This window comes from Nannospalax galili, unplaced genomic scaffold (genome assembly GCF_000622305.1).
Source record: "Nannospalax galili isolate Female #2095 unplaced genomic scaffold, S.galili_v1.0 scaffold363, whole genome shotgun sequence".
Taxonomy (NCBI): Eukaryota; Metazoa; Chordata; class Mammalia; order Rodentia; family Spalacidae; genus Nannospalax; species Nannospalax galili.
The window spans coordinates 1349414-1364766 of record NW_008351176.1 but is presented as its reverse complement, the minus strand read 5'-3'; the positions used below and the strand labels follow the sequence as shown (position 1 = coordinate 1364766).

The 15353-nt window shown below is 48.0% G+C and overlaps 1 protein-coding gene across 2 annotated transcripts in view; it reads left to right on the top strand.

Annotated features, from left to right (window-relative positions):
- Unc45b (unc-45 myosin chaperone B) overlaps positions 1–15092 on the top strand; it is a 30343-nt gene extending 15251 nt beyond the window's left edge. For both annotated transcript variants that reach the window (XM_008848144.2, XM_017801964.1), the window contains exons 10-20: positions 709–1009; positions 2585–2679; positions 2867–3008; positions 3825–3965; positions 5457–5584; positions 6397–6463; positions 7922–8035; positions 8395–8510; positions 9713–9830; positions 12033–12188; positions 14097–15092. In XM_008848144.2, coding sequence (XP_008846366.1) covers positions 709–1009; positions 2585–2679; positions 2867–3008; positions 3825–3965; positions 5457–5584; positions 6397–6463; positions 7922–8035; positions 8395–8510; positions 9713–9830; positions 12033–12188; positions 14097–14357 — 1639 coding nt within the window. In that variant the 3' untranslated portion in view covers positions 14358–15092. The remainder of the gene's footprint in view (positions 1–708; positions 1010–2584; positions 2680–2866; positions 3009–3824; positions 3966–5456; positions 5585–6396; positions 6464–7921; positions 8036–8394; positions 8511–9712; positions 9831–12032; positions 12189–14096) is intronic.
- The last annotated feature ends 261 nt before the right edge of the window (positions 15093–15353 follow it).

The following is a 15353-nucleotide window of genomic DNA, read 5'->3' as shown; positions in this document are numbered from 1 at the left end:
TGAAAGCACAGAATGGGCCTGATCTCAGCAGGGCTCCTTCCTAGTATCTGATTGTTCTACCCTCTTTTTGGGTGCTCTCCCCATCCCCTGCCCACGACTGACTTCATGATATCCCAAATTGAATTCCCACTCTCATTTGACAGGGGGAGGAGCTGGGGCTTTGCTGGGGGTACAGATTGCCAGGCACCTTGCTGGCCTGTCTGTGGCTGGGGATCCATACTGTCCTCCACCATGAGCTGCTGCCTGACAGCTCTCAGCCGTGGCTTCTTTGGGACTTTTCTCAGCTCTTAGGGACTGTCTCACCCTTCCCAGTACTTGGCATCTAATGATTTGTCCCTCACCCCAATTTGGAACAACTTTTCAGGGTGCCCAAGCTCAGACCTCTTCAATGAGGTCTTTGAAATGACCACATTGCAGCCCAGTGCTTCCCTCTGCCCCATGGTGCTTCCTTCTCTGCCCAAGAGCTCTGATTAATAAGCTTCCAGCATGTCAGTCCCTAAGTCAGTGTGCTCCTGGGGGGGCATACCCTGTGACACTGCTGTGATGCCATTAGTAACAGCACTATCCTTAGTTTACGGACCAAGAAGCTGAGGCTCAGAGAGGTTCGGTGAATTGCCCAATGTCACACAAATTCAAATCGCCTCCCTGTGTCTCCCCTTTCTACTCCCTTGGTCTGGTTCTCTTGACCACCCTCATCTTCTGTTTTAGGGGCAAGTTTGACCCCCAGGACATGGACAAGAATGTGAATGCCATCCAGACAGTGTCAGGGATCCTGCAGGGGCCCTTCGATCTGGGCAATCAGCTGCTGGGCATGAAAGGTGTGATGGAAATGATGGTGGCATTGTGTGGCTCGGAGCGTGAGGCAGACCAGCTGGTGGCCGTGGAGGCCCTCATCCATGCCTCTACCAAGCTCAGCCGGGCCACCTTCATCATCACCAATGGAGCGTCACTGCTCAAACAGATCTACAAAACCACCAAGAACGAGAAGATCAAGATCCGTACACTGGTGGTGAGTGGGCTGGGTGCCACCATCCTCCCTGGATCAGACATGGCGTCAAGTTCCAGGGATGACAGGATAAATGAAATATGTTCCCCATCCTACAGGGGGTCATGCACCAGGAACCCCTCAGACCCACCCACAGACCTCTGCAGGCAGGGTGATAAACAGCGCTGTGGGGGCAGAGTCAGAAGGTGACCCTGAGTGGAGCACTGAGGAAATTCCCCTCCGGACTGTGAAGGGGTGAACATGGACACCTCTCAGAAATGAGCAAATCTTAGCAAATTCATTTCCTTAACCAGTTCCACGCAGCAGAATTAAATCTGTTTCATTTTTTTCCAATTTCATCTTACTGAAATTATTTTCATTGATTCTTTTAAAGTGTTAGCTTATAAACAATGATAGAGATTTGATTTCTTGATCTGTTATTATTCATTTTGATTTGTTTCTGTGGGTTTTTTTTTTTGAGATAGGGTTTTGTTATAGCTATGTGTCACAGTTTAGTCTTCAAGTTGCAATCCTCCTGCCTCTTCCTGAGTGCAGGGGTTTCAGGTCTGTACCAGACTGGGCAGTTTCTCTATGGAGTTCAGGCTGGCCTCAAACTCACTGTGTAGTCCAGACTGGCTTTGGACTTATGATTTCTCTACCTCTCTCTCCTGTGTGCTGGGATTACAAGACTATGCCACTATGCTCAGCTCATATAATTTTTAAAAGATTTATTTTTATTTTAAAATGTGTGTGTGTGCACACGTGTGTGCATGCACCTGTGTGTTTGTGTGTCTGTGTGTGTTTGTGCATTTGTGGGCAGGTGCCCATAGAGGCCAGAGAAGGTGTTGAATTCCCTGGTGCTGGAGTTACAGACAGTTGTGGGTCACCTGACATGGGTGCTAGGACCTGAACTCAGGTCCTCTGGGAAAGCAGCAAGCACGCTTAACCTCTGAACTCTTTCTAGATCTGTCATACTATTCTTTAAACAACTACTTTTGTAACTGGGCCTGGTGGTGCATACCTTTATTCCCAGTGCTCTGGAGGCAGAAGCAGGTGGATCTAAGGCCAACCTGATTTATACATCCAGTTTCAGGCCAGCTAGGACTACAGGAAGACCCTGTCTCAAAAAAACCCAAATCCAAACCAAACCAAACCAAACCAAACAAAAATTGTTATTTTTTGCTTTGGTAATGATGACTTTTCTGTTCCAAAGGACACTGTTGTTTGTTTGTTGTTTGTTTTTTTGTTGTTTTCCCTGACAAGGGTCCGATTTTTCCTGGGTTAAATTGTTCACATCTGAGTTTGTTGCCCACATGATATGGCTTCTCTGCCAGTTTTCACACCATCACAAGGCTTCTCACTGTGGATTCGGAGTTTTCAAAGCATCTGTGAGGTCAGAATTGTGGGGACCTCAGGCTTTGTGAGCATCCTCCCTCACACAGAGTGTGAGGATGGACATCTTAGAAGACGTGACAGCCACCCAAGCCAGGTGTATAGTACACAGAGGCGTGACCAGGCAGAGAAAAGGGAGCAGTGTTCCGACCACAGGCCTGACACAGGCCTTGATGTCACTGATCCCTTGTCTGCTTCCCTCCACAGGGGCTCTGTAAGCTTGGCTCCGCTGGTGGCACAGACTATGGCCTCAGGCAGTTTGCTGAAGGGTCAACAGAGAAGCTGGCCAAGCAGTGTCGCAAGTAAGAGGACTGTGCTTCCCAGGCCCGCCACTTCCTCATGGGCTTCTATTCAGGGTCTTTGGGCGTGTATTCCATGAAGTTAGCTAGCAAAAAGCCCCTTAGTGGCCACTGACTACTCTGAACTTGTGTTACTCTTGACTGGAGCTATGACCCCTTCTCCAGCAGCTCTCTCTCCCCCTACTTCCAGGTGGCTGTGTAACACAGCCATAGACACCCGGACGCGGCGCTGGGCAGTGGAGGGACTGGCCTACCTCACGCTGGACGCAGATGTGAAGGATGACTTTGTCCAGGACGTTCCTGCTTTGCATGCCATGTTTGATCTGGCCAAGGCAAGAGTCACCCTGACCTTCAACCTCAGGAAAGGGTGACTCAGGGGCTAGATGACTGACTCAGTGGTTAAGAGTGCATGCTGCTCTTACAGAAGACTTGAGTTTAGTTCTCAGCACCCACGTCAGGCCGCTCACAAATGCCTGGACCTCCAGCTTCAGGGGATCTGACCCCCCACTTCTAGGCTCTTGGGATACTTGTATGCATGCACATTCCTACACAGACATACACGCATACACATAAATAAAATTAAAAATTTAAAAGACAAAAGGAAAGGGTGCTTGGACCCAGCCTATAGGAGTTAGCCAGGTGTGTGCTCATCTTGCTCACCCTCCTGTGTGAAGCTGGGTTACCCTTTCCCTCGATGCCGTCATCTTGCCTAGCTGTAGGTAGTCTCACCACTGTTCCTGTCCCTGCCCTCCTGTCATACAACAGGACAGCATGTGTGCCTGTGGCCCTTGGGCAGTGAGGTACTGAGGGATGATAGATAGTGCCTGAATTCCCCTGAAAATGTAGGAGGGGGTTCCACTAGGGTTAGATCCTAGTGGATGAAACTGGGTGGGCCTGGGTATATGAAAGAGCCACCAAGCAAAGAACTGGGTGAGAAGGCTCTTGATCACATTCTCTGAGTGTTCTCAGGTCTTGGGAGGCATTTCTGGCCCTCTGTATGAGCAGAGCTTGTCTGTACTTCTCCATAGCGAGGCCCACCAGCCCTGCTCACACCCAAACCCCATGTGCCTGGGTGCCAGGGAACTGCCTGGGAAGCAGCGGCTGGTGCCAAAATTCTTTTCTGTTTTCCCCTAACCTGACCCATCCAGACCAGTGACAAGACCATCCTGTACTCTGTGGCCACCACCCTGGTGAACTGCACCAACAGCTACGATGTCAAGGAGGTCATCCCTGAGCTGGTGCAGCTCGCCAAGTTCTCCAAGCAGCATGTGCCGGAGGAGCACCCCAAGGTGGGCACAGGGCAGCCCAGGAGGGAAGCGAGCTGTCAGACCTCCAGGAGAGGGGGAGTAGAAAACCAGGAGTGTGGTGTTTTGTGATGTTTCACAATAGTAAATTCCCCCACTAGGTGGTGGTCGTGCTTTTCTTTTAATTTTCTGTGTATTTGAGGGTGAGGTGGTGACAGTTTTGTCATCTGATTAAACAGAGCCTGGATGTACATTTTGTAATATTTGTTACTGACTTCGTGGATATTGGACTTCCATTTCATGTTTCCAAGGCATAAAGCTTTGATTTTTCTGGGTTATCCAAATTTAAAGATGGGGTGCTAAATAAGAAGAGGAGGTTCACACATGAACTTTAGCCCACATGTTAGAAGTCCCTGCCGGGATAGGTCAGTATGTTATTTGTATATGAATGAATATGCAAAAGATATTCCCAGCTAGTGAGATCATTTAGATTTAAAAAAAAAAACAATTAAAGTAGCATACTTATGTGGCAGAACAGAAAGGGAGACCCTGGAGAAGAGAACGTAAGTGCCCAGCAGCACCGGCTCCGCTGTGAGGTTTAAGCGAGCTTCTGGAAATTATGTGCCAAACCACCTCCTCCCGACTACTTCCATCTCTGATGATTATCTGTGGTGATGACTCAATCTGAGGCTGACTTTAGGTTTCCAGTAAAATTCAGCCTAATTGCTAAGTCAGCTTTATCCACTTTTCTCTTTCAGCTCTGCCTATGTCCTTTCTCCTCAAGCCCCTTTTGTCCCCAAGTAAAGCTATGTACAGGGCATGTAGTGTCTGGAATCATCCTTCTTTTGTTTCTGTCATGTTGAATGAGAGCCTTTCAGATTGGTTTGCTCATGGCATCAGTTCCTTGGACTGCACACTGTGAGGACCAGGAGGTGGCATTCTGAGGGCATTCTGATGTTTTCAGCAGCAGAACATGCTCTATATCCCTTGGCAGGTGTTTGGGCAAAGGCACTCCGAACATGTGTATTTGTTTCCTATTGCTTCCATAATGCATTGCCTTAAACGACAGCAACCCTCCAACACAAATTTTTTAATTTAAGATTAAAATATTTCTGCACATCAGAAATATTAAACTTGGTTTCCTGGGGTGAAAGTCAGCAGGGCTGGTTCTGTCTGGGGGCTGAGGGGAAAGCCCTGTGCTTTGATTTTTTTCAGCTTACCCAGTGTGGTTTATGGCCTTGAGTCACTCCAGCCACTTGGCGGGCTCATCTCCTGGTATTAGCTGTCTTACTCCCTTGTGATTACATTGGTTCCACCCAGAAAATCCAGGACTTTTTCTAATCCTAATTCATTTAACGCAATCATCTTCACAAAATCCCTTTTGTCTTGTAAGGTCACCCATTCTCAAGACCCAGGGACTAGGTTGTGGTCATCTCTGGGGGCCATTATCCAGCTCACCATAGGAGTTATGAGTTCCAGCACCAACTGGCTTGGAGCCTAGGTCCCTTCCCCACGTCTATCCTTTTGTCCCCCCAGGACAAGAAGGACTTTGTAGACTTGAGGGTGAAGCGTCTACTGAAGGCAGGTGTCATCTCGGCGCTGGCCTGCATGGTGAAGGCGGACAGTGCTATCCTCACAGACCAGACCAAGGAGCTGCTGGCCAGGTGGGATGGAGGCCAAGAGGTTGGATGAAGAGATGCAGACAGTGGGAACTAAGCGAGGGGATCGGGCACATGGAGAAGGCAGGTCATCACAAGAAGTCAGGGTCAGACTGTCCCTTCTGGCTACCTTCTTCCCAGAAACAGAAGGCATAATCTCTATGCAGCCTAGAGGGTAGGCAAACAATACAATACAGCACAGCATGGTGGGTACCATAACAGGGGGGCACAGAGTGCTAGCCGGAACCCAGTCAATGGCTCCCAACCAGCCAGACTAGAGGGTAAGTGGGTGGGCATCTATCCACTTCCTCAACAGAACCCCAATGGAAGGAAAGGAGCCAGTCAACTGCAGGGAAGAGAAGGGTTTCAGGCAGAGGGAATAGCATGTGCAAAGACAGCTGGAGGGAGAATGTATAGAGTTTGGGTTCTTCTGTTGTTTATCTGTGTATGGGGTGCTGGGGTGGGAGGGTGGTGCTAGATGGGATCTGAGAGGAGGCCATGGAAAGACTACAGGGGTAGGGAGAATTTCTTCTGGGGTGGGGGTAGCAGGAAGCCATTGATTTTCTCCATATACAGGAAGAAGTGGCTCTTTGCAGACTTACTTCATTTTACTTCCTCCCCCAACACTCACATCCATAGCAGGTCTTTTAAACGTGCCTCGGTCCAGGCAAGGGTCACATGGGCTGCCCTCTCTAGGCTTTCACTGTTGTGCCTAGGGTTTCACTGTTGTTCCTGGCTCTGGCTTGTCCGTGATTCCTCGAAATGGGGCACTGGAACACTGGCGCACTGAATATTTTGCCTTATCATTGCCTCTGCAGGGTGTTCCTGGCACTGTGTGACAACCCAAAAGACCGAGGCACCATCGTGGCTCAAGGTGGTGGCAAGGTAATTAGACTGGATAGGTCCTTCCTTTTCAAGAAGGTGATCACCTCACTGGGGAGGAGTGCACACTCGTGTGTGTGTGTGTGTGTGTGTGTGTGTGCATTTGTGCACAGATGTATGTATGTGTGTAAGTACCCATTGCTTTGCTCAAGATCATGTGTCCCTACATAACCTAACTTTCTCAAATACAGTCACTCAATTACTCACTCTGTTTGGGCTCATGGGCCCAAACCAATTCCTGCCTGACTTGATGATGTCATGGTATGCACTTTGGGATTTCATTCATCCCCCTTGCTATTGGAGAGAAGCCTGGTCCAAAGACAGTCCTTTTGATTCTGCATAGGAGGCCTGTTCTTCTTTTTAGCTGTGCAAGCTTGGGCAGATTGCTTGCCCTCCTTGAGCCATACTTTATCCATCTTTAGACTGCTGGGGGAGGGACTACATTGTGACTTTTCAGATTGCCTGAGGAGTAGATAAAATACACAGGAAGCTCACAGGCACTGCTCAGTGAATGGTTGCTGCTAGGATTAGATTTAGCTTCAGCAAAATTCAGAAAATATAGTTATTATTGATTTATTATTTTATCTTATTTTTTTGAGGCAGGGTCTCACTGTAGCCTTGGCTGGCCTGGTACTTGATGTATATGTAATTCAGGCTGGCTTTGAGCTTGTGATTCTCTTGCCTCATCCTCCCGAGTGCTGGGATTATAAACTTGTGCCCCCACACCTATGGATTATTTATTTTTCCAAACTGGATGAGGGGGGTGTAAGGGTGAAGACCTTTATGGATGCTGGGTACCAGGGGAGTGAATCCTTGATAAGTATTGAATTTTTACATGGTGCTTGGGTTAGTCAGACTTGTCTCTGAGACAAATATCTGAGACAACTTCAAAGGAAGATAGTGATTTGGGCTCATGTTCTTGGAGGTTTCACTCTGTGACTGGCATGCTCTGTTGCTGTGAACCTGTGGTGAGGTGGAACATCATGGAAACAGGAGTGTATAGGACAGCAAGGTTGTTTACCTCCTGAGAGTCAGGAAAGGGGCTTGGTGAAGAACAGAGGAGGAAACAGGGAAGGGGGAAGGAAGGAGGGAGGGAGGGAGGAAGGGACAGAGATGGGGAGGAGGAGTGAGATCTGATAGATCCTTTAAAGGGATGTTCTCAGTGATGTACTTGTGCCAATCAGGCCATTCCTCCCAGAGCCCATTCTGCTGTGAACCTATCAGTGGATTAATTCTTATATTAGCTGAGTACCCTCAGGATCCAGTTACCTCTCCAAGGCATGGCCAGCTGGAGACCCAGCCTTCTGCACTTGAGCCTTTGGAGACTGTCCAGACAGTGTCAATGCTCAAAAGCTGATTATGTCGTAGAGTCTCTGATAAGACAGGCAGGAAAGCTGGCGTGAAGGAGGGCGAGGCCTGTGCATGTCTGTGGCTAGGTAGTGACTGCACCCTTTCTTGCAGGCCCTGATCCCCCTGGCTTTGGAAGGCACAGATGTGGGCAAGGTGAAGGCAGCCCACGGGCTAGCCAAGATCGCTGCCATCTCCAATCCGGACATTGCCTTCCCTGGGGAGCGGGTGAGTATTCCAGATAGGGTAATGGAGGAGTCCCCTTATCTTCCTAGGGGCCTGTCCTTTCATCAACCCTGTCAGGAGAGGGGCATGGGAAGACTCCCTGTCACAGGGAAGACATGAATCAGAGACACCTGGACTCTAGGTCTGGTTTTTCCTCTGGTGAGCACAATTGCCCTCCCAGAAACTCAGTTGTTTCATCTCATAGTGAAAGGAAACAACTAGCCCCTCAGGGTCACTGTGCAGATTAAAGAAGGTAGTGTGTGGGAAAGAAAGAGCTTTGGAAATGTAAATTTGGTGACCTATAAATGCAAGGGACTGGGAAATATTGTCCCTATCTGATCTGATCTGTGCCCTCCCCACAGGTGTATGAAGTCGTGCGACCACTTGTGAGTCTCCTGGACACACAGAGGGATGGGCTTCAGAACTACGAGGCTCTCCTAGGCCTCACTAACCTGTCTGGACGAAGTGACAAGCTCAGGTAAGTGGGCTGGGTGGAGGGGGACAAAGGTGCAGAGAGGTGTTCAAAGAAGGTTTGCTTGAAATTTTACATGTATTATGTGCTAACTGCTCTGCTCAGAGGACAGAATCAAAGGTGGAATAAAGTAGGAGGGATTTGAGCTGACACTCCATAAGAACACACAGGGATTGTAGAGTTAGAGATCACAAGGCACTGCCTCTTAAAGTAGAAGGAGATGGACGCCCCCCACCCCCTTTTTTTTGGTCCGTTTGAAACAGGATTTCCCTGAAGCCCCAGCTGGCCTGGAACTCACTATGTAGATCAGGCTGTCTTTGAACTCACAGAGATCTGCCTGCCTCTGCCTCCCAAGTGCTGGCACTACAGACAGGCATGTGGCACCATGCTCTGCTGGAAGTCCCCTTTTGAAATAGAAGTCAGATAGGGCGTGGTGGCATATGCCTTTAATCCCAGCACTTGGGAGGCAGAGGCAGGCAGATCCCTGTGAGTTCAAGGCCATCCTGGTCTACATAGCAAGTTCCAGGCCAGCTGGGGCTACAGGGAGACCCTGTCTCAAAAGACCAAAGGGGAAAAAAAAATAGAAGTCAGGGGGATGAAAGGGGTGCTAGGTATTTCTTCTGGGAAGCAGGGGGATGGTGGAATGTATTGTGTTATGATTCCTTGAGTTTAAAGTGGCAGAAAATTCAACCTGTTATTCAGTCTAACTGGCTTATGCATTAAAGAAGTGTAGGGTAATCTAGTCAGGTGTGGTTTGATGCCGGGGTTACAAGTCGTCTTAGCTGCTTGTCTTCCAGTCCCTGTTCCCTTCTCTGCCCTCCCCTCTCCTCCCCTCTATTGTCTTAATTTTCTTGTGGCCCTTTTCCATCTCTCATGGTTACAAGGTAGCTCACAAGGTGGGTGACATCTAGCAGGAAAGAGAGAAAGAGAAATTTCCTTTTCCCAACAATAACACAAATCAATCTCCGGTAGGGCAACACGTTTGTCTCACAGCCCGTCACTGTGGCCAGGAGGTGGTCATGCCATTTCATTTATGTCCATTGATACTCCTCCTGGAGCTGCAGGTGGGCTCAGTACCCCCTCCCCCACTGTGCTGAGAATGTGGGAGGACCCCATGAAGATGGAGGAAGGGCCCTGGATGGCCCAAACCTACATTCTTACTGTAAGCAAAGGACTCAAGGCCTTCTCTTTCTCTCCCTTCCCTCCAGGCAGAAGATCTTCAAGGAAAAGGCCTTGCCAGACATTGAGAACTATATGTTTGAAAATCATGACCAGCTGCGACAGGCAGCCACTGAATGCATGTGTAACATGGTGATCAACAAGGAGGTGAGGGGCTTGGGAGGGACCTGGTGACTGAGGCGTTAGTGCTAGGCCTGGGATGAGGCTGGGGTCTATGAGATGGTACTAAAGTCATATTTTGGCCAGAGAGCTTAGGAGTATTAAATCTTTCCTAGATTATAGGCTCTTTCTTTACAGAGATCTGGAGAAAAATAGATTCATAATGTAATATCCCAGGCTTGGTCTGGAAGGCACCGCTAAGTTACTTAGGCCTAAATAACATCATGGCAAGGACAGGAGACCAGGGCTCTTGGAGGTCAAAAGAGACTAGGCCACTTCACTTGCACTTATTAAAGTTCCACATATACAGAAAATATGAGGAATTTCCAAAATACAGTTTTGAATCATTTTAGAACATCTCATTTTGACTATCACTATGCCCATGGAACTTGCAATGCATTATAGCCTGCATTGATGATGAGTGTCATCACAGGGTAATTACAGGATTTACAAACAGAAAATGAATTAGGGGCATGCCATGAGGCTTCCTGGTAAAGTAATGGAACAAACAATGAGTGTCTAATGAACATATTCTTCCCATTATTGGCAGGCATCACTGTTGCTTGTAAGGCACATCAGAGGTAGACAAGACAAGTCTAGATCTGAGGCTCTTCTGGAATGTGAGCTCTCCTGCTGGGCCCAGTGTGAGGCCTCAGCTTTCTTGCCTCTGTATTAAATTCAAGTCTTAGATCCTTTCCTATTTTTGGAGGGAAGTTCAATTTAAGGAAACTTAAAGCTGGGTGTGGTGGTGCATGCCTTTAATCCCAGCACTTGGGAGGCAGAGACAGGTGGATCTCTGTGAGTTCAAGGCCAGCCTGGTTTACATAGTGAGTTCCAGGACAGCTGGGGCTACAGGGAGACCCTGTCTCAAAAAGACCAAAAAAGACCAAACAAAACAAGACAAAAAAACAAAACCACTTGATAGAGTCAGCAGGAATTAAGTTACCAGAGTCCACCAGGGGACTGGCCCAAGGCTATGCTAGGGCCTGGCAGTTATGTGGGAGAAAGAGGGTGTGCCCAAGGAGTCCAAGGTGGGGTACAAAAAGTGGCAATGTGAGAGGGGAGCCAGCCTTCCCTGGGGGAGTACCAGCTGCTGCAACAACAGGATCAAACTACATGGGGGTCTTAACAGGGGTCTCACTAGTCACATCATAATCCTATTGGATTGGGTGGCTCTCCTCTACACTTAGGAATCCATGACTTTTCAGTGGAAGTGCCTCTCTCCTGTCACCTTGGAGTGGTCTCTATTTGGTGGTGAGTAGAAGAGACCATAGAAGTAGAAGAGACCTGTGGTCCTTACCCACAGTTGCCTGCCAGTGACACAGCTCCCTTTTCTTTCATGTCATCAGTGAGAACTAGGACACAGCCACTCATGGTGTAGGAGAGGGGAGGGTATGGGCTTGGAGGGGGCAACTACTACCAGTGATAACTGGGCCCTACAAGAGGGGATTACACTGACCCCTTCTTTCATACGCTCCCCTCTGATGGCCACTGTTCCAGTTCCAGGGAGATGCAGGTGGAGACTTACCTGGGTGTTTGTGATCTCTGTCCTCTTTCAGAGCTCTACATTTTGGAAATTTGATCCAATAGAATATCCCTAAGCTTGACCAACTAGATTTTACTGTCATTTAGAGTGTGGCAGTAAGATGCTACAAGTTGCTTAATACCTCTCTGTGACAGGTCAGGGTACTGGGTGGAGCCCAGGCAGCATCATCCTTGTCCAGTGGAAACAGGATAATCGCTCCCTAGTACCAAATTTGTCCCTGCCTCTGCACAAGGCCTTATGCTTTCAGGGACAGAAAGTCTTTATATAGAAGGACACAAAGGTCCAGGGCTGTGGGGGAAGCAGTCCACACTTTCCAAAGGAAAGTAACAGGTTCCTCAGGCATCGCCTGCCCTCCAGGAGTCCTTCCTGTAGCTTTCCTCTGCTGTGGAGCTAGATGGAAACAGAAGTAGTGGAGCATGTGAAATGGGTTGGGATTCTCTTTAACCTTTAAGCTGGTAGAATTTGTAGCCTCTTCATCTAGTCAATCAGTGAAGTCTTCCTTGCGGGGAGGGGCTGGTTAGCATGTGGGAGCAGCTGGACAAAAGCTCCCAGGAATCCTAGGTCAGGGAACTTCAGCTGTATCTTCGGGGAAGACAGGTGGAAGGGGTCATTTTTTCACTGAGCCACACACCTGCCTGGAACAGGTTCAGGAGAGATTCCTGGCTGATGGGAATGACCGTCTGAAGCTGGTGGTGCTGCTCTGTGGGGAGGATGATGACAAGTTGCAGAACGCAGCAGCTGGGGCTCTGGCCATGTTGACGGCAGCACATAAGAAACTGTGCCTCAAGATGACACAGGTGGTAAGTGTGGACCTGAGGGACAGGAAGGGCCTGGATGGGCTGCAGAAAACCTCTCACCCCCAGACCACCCAGGACCTCAGGCAACCCTTGCCAGCCAGGAGTTGGTTTATGTGTTCTTTGGCCTTTACCCTCATTGTTTGAACTTCTCAAGTGTGCTAACTTAAGTCCTCCCACCACAGTTTGGTCTACTGCCTTCTGGTACATAGAACTCCTACTAAAGAACAATAATAAAATCATATAGCTGTTGTGGGACACCTCAGCGAGGGGGCTGGGACGCTGCAGGGAGCTGGTGGTGACTTGGTGAAGAGGCTGTAGATTCCCTGCAATGGACATGATGACCAGTTTCTATGATGGGATTGTGGCCACTGCAGCAGGTGTAATGGGAATAATGCTGTCATAGTCCTAAGTATGGGGGTGCAAGATGAAGTTTTCCTTTTCTCCCCATACTGAGCCTAGCTCATGGACATTCATCTCCACTGAGGGTGAGAAAGTCAGCTCAGTTCAAATATGCTCACATCTGGGCTAAAGGCTGATTCTTATGCATGACCATTTAAAACTCTCTCTCTCTCTTCTTCTTCTTCTTCTCTTTGTTTTTTGAGCTCCATGTGGGCTTATTTTGTCCTGCTACTAGAGGCCTCTACTGGGTGCTGCTCATTCTGTGTAGTCTTTGGACTTCAATCTCTTGCTATGGCAAGCTCCTCAAAACTATAATGCTTTTAAGAATCACCCATAGTGCTTGTTAGAACAATTTCCCTTGGTATTCTGATTCAGTAGATTGGGAGGATCTCCTGGTATGGGGACCACCATTAGAAACCATCTCTAGAGTCACTTCTGTGGAGTAACTGAGCACATAGCCCATGGGTCGGGTCCTCGTAGATACTCTGATTCTTTGCACTGCCCACAAATGAGGTATTTCCCTAAGGGGATATGTACATGCATATGACATATGTATTACATCATTTAATATTTCCAATTACCCTGTGAAATAGGGAATTATTTTCCTCCTCTTACTGTTGAGGAAACTGAGGTTCAGAAATGTCACTAGTCCAGGAACAGTGACAGCTGATACTCGTGAGGCTTAAGAGGGGACGTAACTTAGATGTAGCCATGCAGGTAGCAAGTGATGAGCAGGGCCTGATTTCTCTGACTCTGAGCCCATGAGATGCCTGCTCTGCTCTGCTGCCTCCTGGCTCTGCTGTCAGCTTCACCACTGCCTCTTGGGTGATCAGAGCGATTGGGCATTCATGCATAGCAGTTGGGTGTCTTCATAACTGTGGGTGATAGATGGAGAAAGAATGAGGAGAGGATTCACCTCAGGGTCATGCTGTTGTTTTTGGTTGTAGTAAAGGCTGGAGAACATGCCTGCAACCCAGGAACTCTTGCCACAAAGGGCATCTAGCTTGGAAGAAGTGTAAATTGTCCAAGTGCCCAGAGTGAGGATTCTCCTTTCTGAACATTCTGCATCTCTATTCCGCTGAGATGTGCAGCAGGCCAACCTTTCTGCTTCTCAATCTGCTTACAAAAATAAATAGATGAGAGACTGGGGAGATGGCTTAGCGCGGATAAAGCATTTTATGTACAGGCATGATCAGGGAAGACACTAGATGTCCACTTCTGGCCTCCACGTGCATGCACATATATGTGCTCTCATACCCATTCACACATGGGTACTCACACACATGGGAACTTGCATACAGGCACTCATATCAAATGTACATGTACAGGAAGAATGGATAAACAAATGGATGTGACCTGTCAGTCGTCTTCTGTTTACAGGTATGTGGTCACAGCTAAGTTACTTAGCTGTAGGCCTGGCTGATACTTTCTGTTTCTCTTGTCCCCAAATCTCCTCTTTCTGCCTCCTCACTGATTTCTTAAATCCTTCCTTACTGAGTTTTCTTTTACCAGACATCTCAGTGGCTGGAGATCCTGCAGCGGCTTTGCCTGCATGACCAGCTGTCAGTGCAACATCGGGGCTTGGTCATCGCCTACAACCTGCTGTCAGCTGATGCTGAGCTGGCCAAGAAGCTGGTAGAGAGTGAGCTGCTGGAGATCCTGACTGTGGTGGGAAAGCAGGAGCCAGATGAGAAAAAGGCGGCTGTGGTTCAGACAGCTCGAGAATGTCTCATCAAGTGCATGGATTATGGCTTCATCAAGCCAGTGTCATAGAGAGGGGTCCATACGGGGTGCTGGGACTGGTCTTCACCGAGCAGAGTCCTGAGCTGGGTACTCCTGAAGTGTCAGTTTATCTAGGGATCAGAGCAATAGCAGTGAAGTCTCATTACAGAGGAAAGAAAGACTTGGTTGTCTCCTGAATTGTGAAAATTCCCTTTGGTCCTGGGAAAGTCTGAGTATTTCAATGACTGTCTTACTCCCTTCCTCCTCAAGTTTGTCATGTTCCAGAAATTCCCAGAGTCATTTACATCTGTGATTAGAAGACAGGATGGACAATTCTGTCTGTCTGTATTCAGAATGATGGGCTGATGTTCTTTATATTTTGTAAAACAGACTGTGTAGTGGTAAGGTCAGAGCTAACAGCCATAAAGGTCAGAGCTAATGTGACTGTAAGGGTCAATGCTGTTGTTGAATTCAGATGCTGATATTTCTGATTTTCATGTCTTCTTCCTCGTATATTGGAACCATGCGTCTCAGCTGTAAGCGTCCTGTCCCAGTCCCATACCCACTCCCATCACCCAATTGTGATGGAAACATAGTTTGTGTTCACACTATGACATGACCTCTTCAATTTGCTTGAGAACGTTTTCTAAGCAAGATGGACATGATTAATATAAGACCAACTCAAAGTTCTTCAAGAAAAAAATTAAATAATTCATCAATATATGTTGGTCACTCAAGGAAAGGTCTGGCATTGTTAGACCCAGTGGTTCAATGTCATCATCAATACTATTGTGTGTATGTGTCTTTTTCTTCTTCTTGGTTCCACGTCTCTGAGTTACTCTGGGTTGACTTCATCTGTGGCAGGCTCTGTCCATGCACTAGGGAAAATAGATCCTAACAGCTCTGGACTTATATATAGTTGTTATAGCTCATTATGGAAGAGAAGAAAAAGGACCACTCCCAATAACCTAGCAGATTTCCCAGGGATGGCTGGTGTGCCTAGTTTATTTTCATCCATGAACTAGTAAGATCCAAAGGTGGATGTTC